Consider the following 14433-nt stretch of genomic DNA (forward strand, 5'->3'; position numbering starts at 1 on the left):
TGTTTCAACCCGTCAGATTTTGAGTTGTGACACCAAGGCCTTCTAGAAGGCTACTATGACACCAGTATGTCACACGCCCTTTGATTGGATAGTAGGAGACTGTATTAGCCTGAGCTAGCAGGCTGCATCTCTAGCGAGCTGCATGAGCCCAAATACAGTTGTGCTAGTTTCTCAGCTAATTTGATGTTATTGCACATTTATTGTCGAGACGGACTTTTCAAGAAAAGCAGGACATTGTCAAGAAAGCTAGCAGGCCTCTTACAGCAAGGAAAAGGATTCCCCGTCACTTTCAGTCCGTTAACGGCATAACAAGATGGTCTTTATAGCCATAAAACAGTTATTGACGGGCAGATTGCTAAATGGAGCACCGCTGAAGGCCTCGGTGTGAAATGCACGGCCCGACACTGATATATATGCACACGACCCAAGCTAGCTGGTACTCTCACCTCCACCCGAGCGCTTCTACACCGGAGGTTCCTCCGGGATGACGGGAGGAACATTTTCAAGGACAGAAGCTCAGGATAGTGTCAGGATAGCATCTGAGATTGACAGCGGTGGACCTGGATCCCCGAGAACCCCCGCAGGCGGATCACCTCTCGCTTCTCTTCCTAGATCGCGGCCACCGGGTTCGAGAAATCCAATATTTGCCGTCTCAGTTTGCTAACAAAGTAAAAGAAGTTTTTTTTTTATCTTCTCTGGGAGGAGGAGATAAGCCACCCGTCCTCCTTAATACAACTGTCTTTAAACCAGGTGTATTTTTGAATCAGATCAGCGCGGTTAGATTTACAAAGCTGTAATTAAAGAAGATAAATAAAAAGCAGATAAATAAAAAGACCTGATTCACGTCCCTTACAAAGTCATTTCTGCTGAACATTCACGCCGGGAAAAACAGTTGTGGAGGAGGAAGAAGCTCCCGCTGATTTGTTTACGTTAATTACTTAAAATGGATTTACCAGCAAAGTGTGTGTGTGTGTGTGTGTGTGTGTGAAAGCGAGACCTCCCGGCCGAAGCCTCCCCTTTTCATCTTTTCTTTTACGCTCCCCTTTATTTTACGGGTATTTTATGATTTTCATTTCCACGTGGCGGCGGCGCACATGGACTTTAATAACCGACATTAAGGCATAGGTATGTTGGAGGGGAAATATAGAGGATATTGTTCCATTGCAAAATAAAATAAAAGACTGCAGAGGTGGACTTTGTGAGGCATGGATGATGATGCATCCCAGCGGTCGTGGAAGTGCGCTTGCAGGCCCGGTAAAAAAAATCCACGCTAAGATACAATTCGCGTCTTGTGATGGATGTAGTTTCTGCGACGGAGCGCACGCTGGCGAAAACACCGGTCAATTTAGCCTGATGGTTCCATCCCTAAACATTAAGATGATAACGTCCAAATAGCCGTTAAAACCCAAAGGCTTCGTTATGGTTGTTTTTAAACGGGTGGCGGTGGTTTTTGGTTTGCCGCCGGCGTCGGAGTCATCGACCGTTTCTTACTACCGGCTCCGCCTTCACCTGGTGTCTTGTTGTCAGTCCCGATGAAGCGTTCATGCTGTGATCCGTTTAGTCCAAGGCCGTTTTGTTACATTGGGGGTTACCGTGGCAACGGCGGTTGTTGTTGTTTTTTTTTTTTCTCTTTCATTTTGTTTTGTTCTCGTTTCGAGCGGCTTCTTTGTCAGCGATGTAACACTGACCTCGTTTCTTCTTTCCGTGCAAGATTTGAGGCCCTCGGAAACGACACACCGGTTCGTGTTTATATCGAAAATAGTCCTCGGTTCGCATCAGAGCATCGTTTGCATATACAGTGGACTCTCGCTACTTCGCCGTTCGGCTTTTTTTTTTGTTTATTTTTTTCTTTTTGTTATTCTCGCGATTTTTCATTCTTTATTTAGCTTTTTTTTTTTTTTTTTTGCTGAATGTTTTTTTTTTTTTTTTTTTTTTTTGCTAAATCGTAGCCTAAGAAGATAAAAAAAAAAACCAATAATATATACATAGTAAAATCAAAGTGAAATTTTATAAAATAATTGTATAAAATAATTTTTTTTATAAAATAAATAAAATACAAGATACCCAGAGTTGTGAACTCTCGCCCCAGCAAACAATGTCTTGCGTCATCATGAACACTGTCCACTTTGTTGATAAATTTGCAGGAAGTTGATAAAGTGTTGAGTGACGTTCGCTGAGGGTTGATATATCTGTAAATCCCATCAAAATTATTTTGTCTCTACTTAGCGGAAATTCACTTTTGCAGGGGGTCTTAACTAAAACTAAATGGTAAGATTTAGCAAACCAGCCGTAGGTTTGGAGCCATTTCAGTCTAATATTGGACGACCAGCTCATCTTTATATCATCATTTAAAATAAGATTTTATCAATCAACCCAACACGTTGAACAAATAGCAACAATTACGACAGGGATTTACCCCTATAATTTACATAGGAGGATGATAAAACACTAATACAGGATTGAAATATGTTTGATTTTTAATATTATTTTGTCTTTTATCATCCTTTCTACCCTCTGCCTTTTGCTGGGCTAAAGTTACAAAGAAGGATTTCCCCCTAATCTGTCTTGCCTGGTTAAATAAAGATTAAATTGAATAAATAAATACAATTTTAATTGAACTGTGACGCCAGAAACCGAGCAAGCGTGGCGCTAACCTGTTATTCATCTGGAGTTTGACGATTCTCCAGTAAACAGAAGGTGTCTTCCTTCTCAACGTGCAGAAAATGACCTCTGCAGTGAATCTGCATCTATAAAACCGACCGGAGGTTTCCTGCAGAGTTATGGGAAACTGTCAGAGACGCTCAAAACGATCTCCTGGAAATAGATAAATATATACTGCTCAAAAAAATAAAGGGAACACTTGAACAACACAATGTATCTCCAAGTCAATCCCACTTGTGTGAAATCATAGTGTCCACTCAGGAAGCAACACAGATTCATTTGGACTTGTTTTAAGGACATTACATCAAAGTTGGATCAGCCTGGAGTTTGTTTTTACACTTTAATTTGGAGTGTGATTCCTAATCCAGACTTCCATGGGTTGATACAATTGATTTCCATGGATCATTTTGGTGTGATTTTGTTGTCAGCACATTCAACTGTGTAAAGAGCAAAGTATTTCATAAGAATATTTCATTCATTCCTTCAGCCAGTCCCAATGCTGCACACCTGACTTTCAGATTTTCCACATATCACATGTTGAACAGCCATTCTGACTCACCTGCAGTCCCCAGTGTGTGTGTGTGTGTGTGTGTGTGTGTGTGTGTGTGTGTGTGTCCTGCAGTGACAGCAGTGAATCTTCTCATCTGATGGTCCTCAACAAGGTGGCAACATTAACACCTCCGAACGGAGAGAGGATTAAATGGCTTTAATAGAGTGAACATAAATGAACAGTTTTAAAGACTCCAGCATGTGATATGATGTGGGAATATTGGAAAAAAACACTGATATTATCACGAGGAGCTTCCGGTGTTTGTGGACTGTTGGTGGTCACACGGGAGCAGGAGCATCTAGAAGGTAGAGGGAGCAACAAACATGAAATCAGCTTCTACTTCGTCCACAAATCGAACATTTGCGGTTCGATTCCCGGCTTCTCCAAGTGTAAAAATGTTGAGTGAGACACAGAACCCCGACTGCTCCCTTGGCGTCGGTGGACGGCAACCTGCTGCTCACGGTTCATAGATGATAGGTTTATTGCCGAGAACGAATTTCTCCACGAGGGATCAATAAATAATAAATCATTATTATCTACATCCAGCTTCTCCATTCTCTCGGTGCAGGAGGTCTATTCCAGGAGCTCCCTGTTCCCGCCTCTGTTGCGGTGATTTTGTCCGACGACGTGGATAAATATACGACGTATCTGCTCGGAGGTGTCGACGCTCGACGCCTCTTCAGATCATCTGCCAGAAGAGCAGGAGGATTGTTGAGGCCAGAAGGATCCCTGAAAGTTCTCCACAGCTCTGTCATTTAGAAAAGTAGTTCTGCTACTTACAGACACGCTCCAGAAAATAACATTTTTAAACGGAATTGACTGGAGATCGCTTGTTTTTTCTTCAAGTGTGACGAAGGCAGATGCATTGGAATGCCCGGTTGGTTTCAGGTGCACGATTGTTGAGAAGCTCTGATTCTCAGGCAGCACATGGACACGAATGGTGGAGCAGGAGATACATGGAACGGCGTGAAGATCGGGAGAAAAGTATCTGCTTCGTTTGACCAAATTTGATATTTCTGTCCTTATTGGCTGTAAACTCCACAATAATCCAGATAGTCTCACTCAGATGGTTCGGTGAGGCTGGAAGAGGTCTGGAGAGGAGGTTCATGGATGGAGGGGAGAGGGACAGGAAGTTATTGTGCGAGGAGATCGTTTGATGAAAGCAGGTGATCCCTGAAGAACATCTTATCCGCGACTCCTGCGATGGAGATCGGGCAGAAGTTTCCTCACCATAGTTGCCGTGGCTCAAGAAGGTGTTGCGATTCCAACGTCAGAAGCTGTAGAAGGACATGGACCAACAAAATACCTCAGAATTTCACGATCATGTCATTGGTCTGATATGACCGGGCAAAATGTTTTGTTAGCATGAAGCTTGTTAGCACAAAAAAATCCATTCATCAGCCAAATTGTTCAAAGCATGTGAAAAAAGGTTATAGTCCAGAATTGACGGTAATTCCATCCAGATGATCGTTGTGGAACCTGAAGGTTCAACCAAAGAGCAAACATCTTGTGCTGAAGTGAAGCAGTACTTTGGTGCAAAGCCTTGTTTTTCCACTCACGGATTGGTACCATTTTTTAAAAAACTGTGTGTGAGTGTGTGTGTGTGTGTGTGTGTGTGTGTGTGTGTGTGTGTGTGTGTGTGCTTCAACAGTCCTTCTCTGTTTAAAGTGAACACTCCTACTGATGACGCTCTGATTTCCAAAAACTAGAAAATAACTGTTGAAATATACGGCTGCTGTGTCTGGTTCAGCTCCCGATTCAAACCTTCTCACCAGTTTAGAAATTGTTTGCAAAGCTGGCGAGGACAGACGGTGCAGCTCCGGGGAAAAAGGCGAGAATTTATTTTGGTTTTTCCCCGGAAGGTAACTGGAAGATCATTTCAAGAATGGTCGACTTGCCGGTGATGATTGTTTGCAGACGATACTGTGATCTGTAATGAGCAGAGGGAGGACGGAGGAACCTGGAGGTTCAGACCTGGAGAGGAGAAGATTGAAGTCTGTAGACATGCTATGTGCAGTTTTATGCAGTTTTATGCACAGTATTGTAATTTCTGGACTTTGAGGCCACTATTTTTTTCCACACGCTTTGCGGCTTAAACAACGATGTGGCTACTTAATGGATTTTTTTATGCTAACAAGCCGCCAAAATATTTCGCCTTGTCACATCGGACCGACGAAATGACAATGAAATTCTGAGGCCGTTCAATTCCGACACGGAAGAAATTGATTTTAATGGTTTTAGTGCGCAGGAGGAAGACCGAGATAGCAATCAGCTGGAGGAGGACAAAGCTGGGATAGAAAATGGACGGATGGATGGACTTTTACTTGACTTATTATTCATCTTTTTCATCAGCCGTGTCTCGGGCACTGTTCGGAAATTATATTAAATATTTCATATTATATATTATATACATAGAGACAGAGTACAATATTTATAGATCATAGATATATATATATGAAATAATATTACAAATGAAAATAGAAGCTAGAATATTGCTGTATGAATATCTCATATTACAATTTGGACACCTGCAGCTTATAGGGCAGTGTGGCCTTTATATGTACACATAGATTTATTTCCTTATTTTTAGCCGGCTTATATTCAGGTGCGCTCAATTTTCCAGAAGCTACAGTGTATATACAGTATATAGAGTACGCATATACAGTTTATATATACAGTACATAGTGTACATATACACCGTGTGTACAGCGTATAAATACAGTATGTAGGGTGTACATCTGCAGTGTGTACAGTGTGTACAGTAAACACACACAGTGTTGACAGAGTATATAGATATATGTATACAGTATACCCTTTTTTTTCGCAGGGGTTACGTTCCAAAAAGAACCCATCATAGGCAAAATCCGTGAAGTAGAAACAAATTTTTTTGAATCCGCAGAATTCATTGGTGCAGACTTCAATGGACATGTCGGTGAAGGCAGTAGAGGGGATGAAGAAGTGATGGGCAGATTTGGTATCCAGGATAGGAATGCAGAGGGACAGATGGTGGTAGATTTTGCAAAAAGGATGGAAATGGCTGTAGTGAACACCTTTTTCCAAGAAAAAACAGGAACATAGGGTAACTTATAAGAGCGGAGGTAGGAGCACGCAGGTAGACTACATCTTGTATAGACGAGGTAACCTGAAAGAGATTAGTGACTGCAAAGTAGTTGTAGGTGAGAGTGTAGCCAGACAGCATAGGATGGTGGTTTGTAGGATGACTCTGGTGACAAGGAAGATGAAGAGGACAAAGGCAGAGCAGAGGACAAAGTGGTGGAAGCTGAAAAGGGAGGAGTGTTGCATGGTTTTCAGGGAGGAGTTGAGAAAGGGCCTGGGTGGTCAGGGTGAGCTTCCAGATGATTGGACAACTACAGCTAGTGTTATCAGGGAGACAGGTAGAAGAGTACTTGGTGTGTCATCTGGAAGGAAAGTAGATAAGGAGACTTGGTGGTGGAATGAGGAAGTGCAGGAGTATATACAGAGAAAGAGGTTAGCAAAGAAGAAGTGGGATACTGAGAGGACTGAAGAGAACAGACAGGAGTTCAGGGAGATGCGGCGAAAGGTAAAGATAGAGGTAGCAAAGGCAAAACAAAGGGCGTACGATGACTTGTATGCTCGGTTGGACAGTAAGGAGGGAGAGAATGATCTATACAGGTTGGCGAAACAGAGATAGTGACGGAAAAGATGTACAACAGGTCCGGGTGATAAAAGATAGAGATAGAAATGTATTGACAGATGCTAGACGAGTGATGGAAAGAGTACTTTGAAGAGCTGATGAATGTGGAAAATGAATGAGAGGTAAGGGTAGAAGAGATGACTATTGTAGACCACAAAGTAGCAAAAATTAGTAAAAGTGAGGAGGAAACAGAGAATAGGGTTAAGATGATTAATCCTTTGTGGGGATATTGGTTCTCTGCAATCAACCCATCATGGATGAACCATGAGCAGTGTACTGTCGTCGACCAGTGCCAGGAGAGCAGTCACAGGTTCAGTGTCCTGCCCGACAGAACTTCTACACACTAGGAGAAGCCGGGAATCAAACTAGGAATGTTCGGCTCCGATTTCTCTCCCGGTGCCAATGATGCCCATCTGGAGTCTCTGAGAAGAAACAAAAGCCAACAAACCCATGACACGACTGTCCCGCAGAGAAGCGCGCATTCCACAGCAGCTAAGCGCTAATGCTGCCGTTGACAGCGGTACGGATTTAGCTCGTGAGCAGAAGAACAGATCTGTCGTCTGCGATGCTTTTCAAAGTCGGGACTAGACGATCAATCACGGGAGGGATTTTCCCAACAGCGGGACGGCGAGGCGGCTCGTATCTGCCGCCGCTTGAGATATTGGAAGTGACAGCACCGGAGATGAACACGTGCATCGCAGCTGCCGCGTGGTGTTCCTGTTCATGCTCCGCTAAGAAGCATAATGGATGCACAGCTCTGGTGATGTGAACGCTGAAGAGAACTAACTCCTCCAAAGGTCTGGTGTTTTTATCCTCATTAGGCGAAGAGCTCCGGAGCCGGCGTTCTCCTGAAACTTCTGGTACAAAGCTAAAGCCAGCGCTAATTCGATTTTTCTCATTTGCGCTCTAATATCCCTTATCTGAAGTCACCACTGTGCGTGATATTAGGTAATGAAAAAAAAAAATTAACCACCAAGTTCCTCAAGAATAAAAAAAAAAAAAAAGGAGGCCTCATTACATCGGAGAGAAACTCTGCTCCAGGACGGGTTGTGATTTGAATAATGCAGCGTTATCGGAAACATCCGAAATCTCGCCCTCTCGTCGTCCTGCGGGCGTTTTGACGAATTATCGGGCGAAAAAAAAAAAAGGAGGTGACCTGCACGGAAACGTGACTGACTAATGATACAGGAGAACCATTAGTCGCTCATTTCTCCCCGACTGTCAGCACCTCCGACCGGAGATGGTCGTCGGAAGCCCGGTCATTAATAATAAGCAGCAACGACTTAGCCAAGCATCTCGGAGTGGTAATAAATATACATAAGGAGAAAGAAAAGGAGAGGTTTCGTGAAGAAAATAAATGAGTTTGTTTCGGAGAAGCGCCGGACGCAGCAGTTTTGCTGACGCTCGCCTCAAAATGTGCGGTTGAATGTAAATAGCCGAGGAGGAGGCGCAAACCGACGGACGCGGGAACGCGATTAGCAGCGCAAAGAGCGATAATGACGAACCGGAATGCACGATTTCAGTTAAGAGGCTTATAAATAAAGAAGTATTCTTTTGTTCGGATATCACCAATCGCCGTTACGGTTCACTTCGCATTCTCTCTGGGGGGATTTCACGAAGGACTGGATCTGGAGGGGAACCAACAGTAGGGAGGTTTAGGTCGTCATCTGATCTTCAGTCTCAATTCAGCTCCTGTCCAAGTGCCGTTGCGCAAAACGACCATCGCCTTTAGCGTTAGCTTGGATGCTACAAACAAAATGGCACCTCACAGCTAGAAGGTCCCACAGGGTTCCTTCCTCTGTGGAGTCCTCAGGGTTCAAACCCATGCAGGAGCTTCACTGGAGACCCCTCTTGATGTCCAGTGACACCTTGGATTGGCTCCACCACCACTTGGGCGGTGCAGGTAACCAACAAAAGAGTGAAAGCGATAATTCTCACAGGTCAGAACGACATGATGCTTCCCAAACGCTCGATGTTGGTGTTTCTGCTTTTCAGTCGACACCCTTCGTTGACGTAGTTGTAGCCACACATGCGTGTCATCTCTTGCTCAGGTCGCAGCAAAAAGAGGGAGCAGTGCCAGGACGAGAAGCTGTACCCGCTGGAGGAAACGCAAGCCTGTCCCTGCCAGGAGTTTGTGTCGCGTCCGACGGGGAACTGGTCGTCCTGCATCCTGCCCCGGCCCTCGGGCCCCTCGGGCCCCTCGGGCCCCGCCGGCCCGCCCGGCTGGATCGGCCACCCGGAGGCCAAGGAGTGCGGTCGGGGTCTGCGCTACCGAGCCGTGGCGTGCCTGGACCGGCGAGGGCTGCTGGTGGATCCCTGGCGCTGCACGGACTCAGGTACGAACCTCCGAGAAGCTCCTTCCAAGACGGACGCCTTTTGCTTTCGTTTCGTCGGCGATCCGATCGGAAATTATGAGCGAAATGTTGGCACTTGCACTTCGCGAAGTCTCCGAGCCGACAGGGAATCCATAGCAAACACATTAATGCCCGTCAGTGTGACAATCCCATTTGAGGCCATTTTTTTTTCCTTATTTTATAAATTAATGCAATGCGGTGACATCGATGAGTCTGAATGTGAATTTAAGTTGTTTTTTTTTTGTTTTTTTTGCGCCACGCCCTCCGTCGGGCCCTTTCATGCAGCGGAGCGACGGCTCCTCCAGTCGACTCGTACGCCGACCGAAAAGAACCACTTTGCTTCAAGTTGACATTTCGCTTCACTTAACTTGTCCTCAGTGAACAAAAGCTCTCCAGGGTCACTCTGGCCTCTTTTTTCCTTTTTTTTTTCCCCTGAAAAGTAAAAAAAAAAAAAAAACCCGCGTTCATCCGTTCCTCCTTTGGACGCCTGGCTTTTGCTCTTTTAGACAAAAGTCGTCCATGCCAACTTTTTAAATTTCTATCCACACCATTGTTGTTGTTGTTCACTGGGAAAATGAAAATGATTAAATAGAATAATGATTTATAAACTGGAGGGGAAAAACACAGCGGGAACGCTTTAGGGCTTGAAATAATTAGGCGACGATTTCCCGCTTTATGAGTTTGTTTCTCAGACGCAGCTTAAACGTCACCGCGGCAGGCGGAAAAACTCCCCCGGCCCGTTCCAGACACATTTTTACGCCGTCCCTTTTTCTGGATCTGCTGCTCCTCTTCATTTTGCGGCTGTCATCGCTTTCCCAGACGGATCACCTTGACAGGACTCCCACTCAGACAACAACTCCTGTAATTGCGTCCCTCCTCCACCCGCCGCTGTCGATTTCTGTCACTTCTTTTGTATCCAGGTACAATTAAAGTCTTTAAGGTCGAACGATTCCTGTCGTCCGTTCAGCATCTTCTGAGGAAACGTCCACCATGAAAGATGGACCTTCATTAGCATTTGTCACACAGTAGGAACATAAGAAGAACATAAACATGCCTTTTCCTACGGGTTTCTCCCTTCAGGGGCCACAATCGATCCCCTGCCAACATCTAACCTCTCTTCTGTAGTACCCACTTCCTGCTCCATGAACCTCCCCTCTGGTCTTCCTTCCACCCGGATCTTCTCCATCCTTCCTCGGTCCATGTCCAAACCATGGCTTTCCCTGTGGACAACTCCGTCCTGATCCTCTCCGTCCTCCTCACTCCCAAAGAGGAACCTCCGCATCCTCATCTCTGTCTCCAAACCAGACACCATGATTCTCCTCGCCTCCGTTCTCCGACGGCAGAACGTTACGAAGATGAACGTCGTGAAGATGGAATAGACTTGCGAAGAACCTCGCTCCTCGGCGGTCGTGCCGGGGTCGGCGACATCGTGCTAATTAGACGTGCTAATCCAAGCGGTCGATGAACATCCGGTTACGGTCGACGGCTGTTTGACCGGGTCGACGTCCGCTGCGTTCCACCGCTGGAATGCTATCAGAGAACTCCAACGTGAGATGTGCGCGATGATTACAAACAGATTTATTGGTAAATTCCTCCCGGTAATGCCTCCATTGGTCGTCTTGTGAAATGGCCCCGTCCTTGTTATCGGCGTTTTTTTTTTTTTTCACTCCCCCACTCCAGACAGTTGGGTGACTAATGATTACGGAGCTTGCTGAAAGCGCTATCGGGAGTAGAAACAATGTCATTGTATTGTGTAAAAACTCTCAATTAGTTTCACCGTGCTTAGTTGTCAGAGTGTAGGAATAAGAACCTCATTAGTTAGATAATTAGTTGCTCGTGTCAAAGTGAGCAAGTCCGAGGTCTGGCCGGTGGACGTCCGTCCGAAATTGTTAATGTCACCGCAGCCACAATCTGAGTCTTCCGTTCCAGGCTACGTGGTGGAGGTCTGCCACGTCCCCTGCCCCCTGGACTGCAAGCTCAGCGATTGGTCGGCCTGGTCGGCCTGCAGCGCTTCCTGCGGCGGCGGGTTGAAGATGAGGTCCAAGTGGCTGAAGGAGAAGGCTTTCAACGGGGGTCGCCCGTGCCCCAAACTCGACTTGAAGAATCAGGTAAGACGTTCCTCGGACGTCTCATTTTCATGTCCGAAGAGCACTTGTTTCGTCATCGCTCGTTTTTCGCCCGACACGTGCTCACCTATGTCGGGCGCATGATGCATGGATTTATACGTCTCCAGAAAGGCCAGGGATACATTCATAAAATTGACGCATTCATGCTCGCCACCATTCTCCGATTTATGTTACGTGGCTATTGCGGGTCTCGAATAGCCACGGAATGCTAATAGCATCTGGAATTCCACCCGATGCGCAGACGGCAGTTGTTTTCCAGCCCCGGTATTTTTCCGGTGCCGTGGCCTCGACGCATCGCCCGGATACACAAAAGAGTTTGTGCATTCCGGTCACATTTCACCGACGTGTTCCGACGTCCAGCCGGCGTCTCGGGTGACCTGTTCATTTTCCGGTGTCATCAGTCAGCCCTCATCAATTGCATCGCCAGACATACCCTTTCCTTGACATGTTACCGGGGCAATGTTAAGTCATAAAATAGAATGGTAAAGAAAGGTTTTATCTGTAGGTTTGAATGTTTTGTGACAGCGTTCCTCCCGAGGGTCACGGCTTGAAGACGGGGGATGCTTTATGAATGCTGTCTTCGTGCTCGAATGAGTTTCAAAGGACACTCGAGTTTGTGGAGGTCACGGCAGAAATGAGGCGCAACTGTGTGAATGATATTACAGCGTGCGTTGAAGGAGATTTGTGTACAGATGGTTAAGTGCCCACTAACAAGGTCTTTATGACCACTATTGTAATGCCCCGTAATAACCCTCGCCACAGAAACAGAAGCCCGTTGTTGCCGATGCCCTCACAAATGGATCCTAAGGGTAGACTAGGCCTCATTGGGAATGTTACCAGAATTGTCTTTTAAAGCGAACTACATCTGTCTGCGGTTTTGCATGGGGAGCTCATATCACCTTTTCCCCGGCGCAGAATGAAAAATAGTATGTCCCCTCCGCCTGCTGTCATATTAATCAAGGAAGCTCCTGTTTGACCAACAGGGGCAGAACTACATGTGTTACACTGCCCACGCTAGTTATCTCGCTATCAAAGCTCGGTAAAAAATGATCTCACCGGTGATCGCCTAGTCTGCTTCCAGAAGTGAGCAGCCTCCATGTTCTACTTAGCTTACGTGGTACGCTAAGTCAGCTATAAAAGTGAAAAGACAGAATGAGACGCTCCACAGCCAAGCAGGTCGGGTACATCTACAGAGGGTATCTACTGGTGTCACCGCGGCCTTGTCAAGCATCACGTGGAACTACGTCACCTTGAAGCCAGGGGGGAGAACATCTCCATGTCGGAAGCTCGTGTGACTGATGGTGACCATCTCAGCGCCTCACAATGAAACTGTATGGTAGTTTAAGAACAGAGACGGCAAGGTGGGGCAGTGCATCTCGCGGCAAGGTCTCTTCTTAGATTCCAACTTGGAGTCTCCGCGTTCTGCTGCACGGGTTCTCCGGGTTCCTCCCGCTGTCCAAAAACATGCAGGAGGTTCACTGGCGACTCCAAATTTTCCAGGATGGACGGTTGGAGGTCTTCTCTATCCGACATCCCAACAAGGGAGTGGGAGGACTTGTATGTTTATGCTGACGTCTGATGAGCCGGCACCTGGTCCAGGATGAGCTCTTGGCCAGTCGTGGCCGGGATAGCCAGCTCCCCACTCCCATCTCCTCTTTCTCACGCTGAGCATCTTTAAAAGTAGCAGAATTTAGGAAGGGTCATTGGTAACATTGGCGATGGGTTCCAAGAATGGACAGGTTAACGAGGGTGCTCGTTTCTCTTTTCCTGTGTACTTCATGTACAAAGTATCTCAACTTTTCTGATCCACCCCCTCCTCCGACCCCCCTCCACACTCACAAATCAACTCCCTCTCGTTAGCCGGCTTGCTTCCAGGCTCGAAACTACTTCGGGCGTATTTTCCGAAAAGTGTCGCATGTCGTGAAGGCGGGGCTCGGGAAGCATTTTGAAGACTTGCCGCCAGGTGTCACGAATCAAAAAGTAATGAAGTCGGGCTTCCAGGTTACCTTGAAAGTGCGCGGGGAGGGGGCCGCACGCCGCCATCCATCCAGATCATGCGGTCCTCAGTGAGTTATTTAGTCTCCGTCCGGGTGCAATATGACAGAGAATATCCGCATTATGAATGGCCGACCTCCTCTCCCGCGAACGCTCGCCGATGGCCTGGCCGCTCTCCCACCAGCAGATGTTTCCCCGTGAGCGGCGGCCAGCGGGGACCGCCGCGACAGAAATGAAATTTACAGCGTGCCGCAACTCATCCCGCCGTCACGTGGTTGAGTGAGCAAAAAAAGGTACCGTCGGAGAGGGGGAGGGTTGCCATGACGATACCGGTTTTATTCCGTTTTTGCGTTTTTTTGGCGTGCAAAGTGAAAATGTTCGGCGCTCGGATGAGCATGGATGGAAGGTTGGCTCGGAGATGCGGAGGAGAAGACAGGAGCTGGAGATGTTGAGGTTCCTGGAGAGGATCAGGAAGATGTTCTGGAGATGTTTGGGACACGGACAGAGGAGGGATGTGAGATCTGGTGTTGAAGGACGCTGAGGTTGGAGGAAGACCAGAGAGGAGGTTAGCTGGTGGAGAGGAGATGATCGGCTCTGGAGAACCCTGAAGAGAAGAGCTATCGTTCGTCATTCGGACCCGGACAAACATCATCGATGGAATCACGTGGAGCATCAAGTGAGGCGTCGCAATGAGAAGAGGCAGGTGGACCAGAAGCTGCCGAGACAAAGTCGTATCGCGCCGTTGGCGGAGATGATTGGAATACCGGTCGACTCTTAAGTCCAAAGTGTTGTATCTAGACTCGCTAGCGGGTCCTCGCTAAGTTGCTCCTCAGTCTCCGGATCCCTTCGTAAGTAATCAATCAATCGCAGGAGGTCATTTTCCAACTTCACCACGGCGATCCATCACTCCACTGAGACAAAGGCCGAGGAGAGCGAGTTGCGATGATCCCCACCGACACCTTCGCCCGATGCATCTTCCAGCGCAGGAGAGCAGCCTCCTCAGGTCGGGACTCCACGGAGGACCACATGTGCTCTTGCCAGCTCCCTTTGTGTCTGATAGATTTGTAATTC

The 14433-nt window shown here is 46.8% G+C and overlaps 1 protein-coding gene across 1 annotated transcript in view; it reads left to right on the top strand.

The window, feature by feature from the left end:
- thsd7ba (thrombospondin, type I, domain containing 7Ba) overlaps positions 1-14433 on the top strand; it is a 172377-nt gene that overhangs the window by 115954 nt on the left and 41990 nt on the right. Inside the window, exons 14-15 of the mRNA XM_086144727.1 lie at positions 8939-9223; positions 11171-11349. Coding sequence (XP_086000853.1) covers positions 8939-9223; positions 11171-11349 — 464 coding nt within the window. The remainder of the gene's footprint in view (positions 1-8938; positions 9224-11170; positions 11350-14433) is intronic.

The sequence above is a fragment of the Fistularia commersonii genome, chromosome 4, assembly GCF_037954325.1.
Source record: "Fistularia commersonii isolate RoL2024-O1a breed Wild chromosome 4, RoL_Fcom_v1.0, whole genome shotgun sequence".
NCBI lineage: Eukaryota > Metazoa > Chordata > Actinopteri > Syngnathiformes > Fistulariidae > Fistularia > Fistularia commersonii.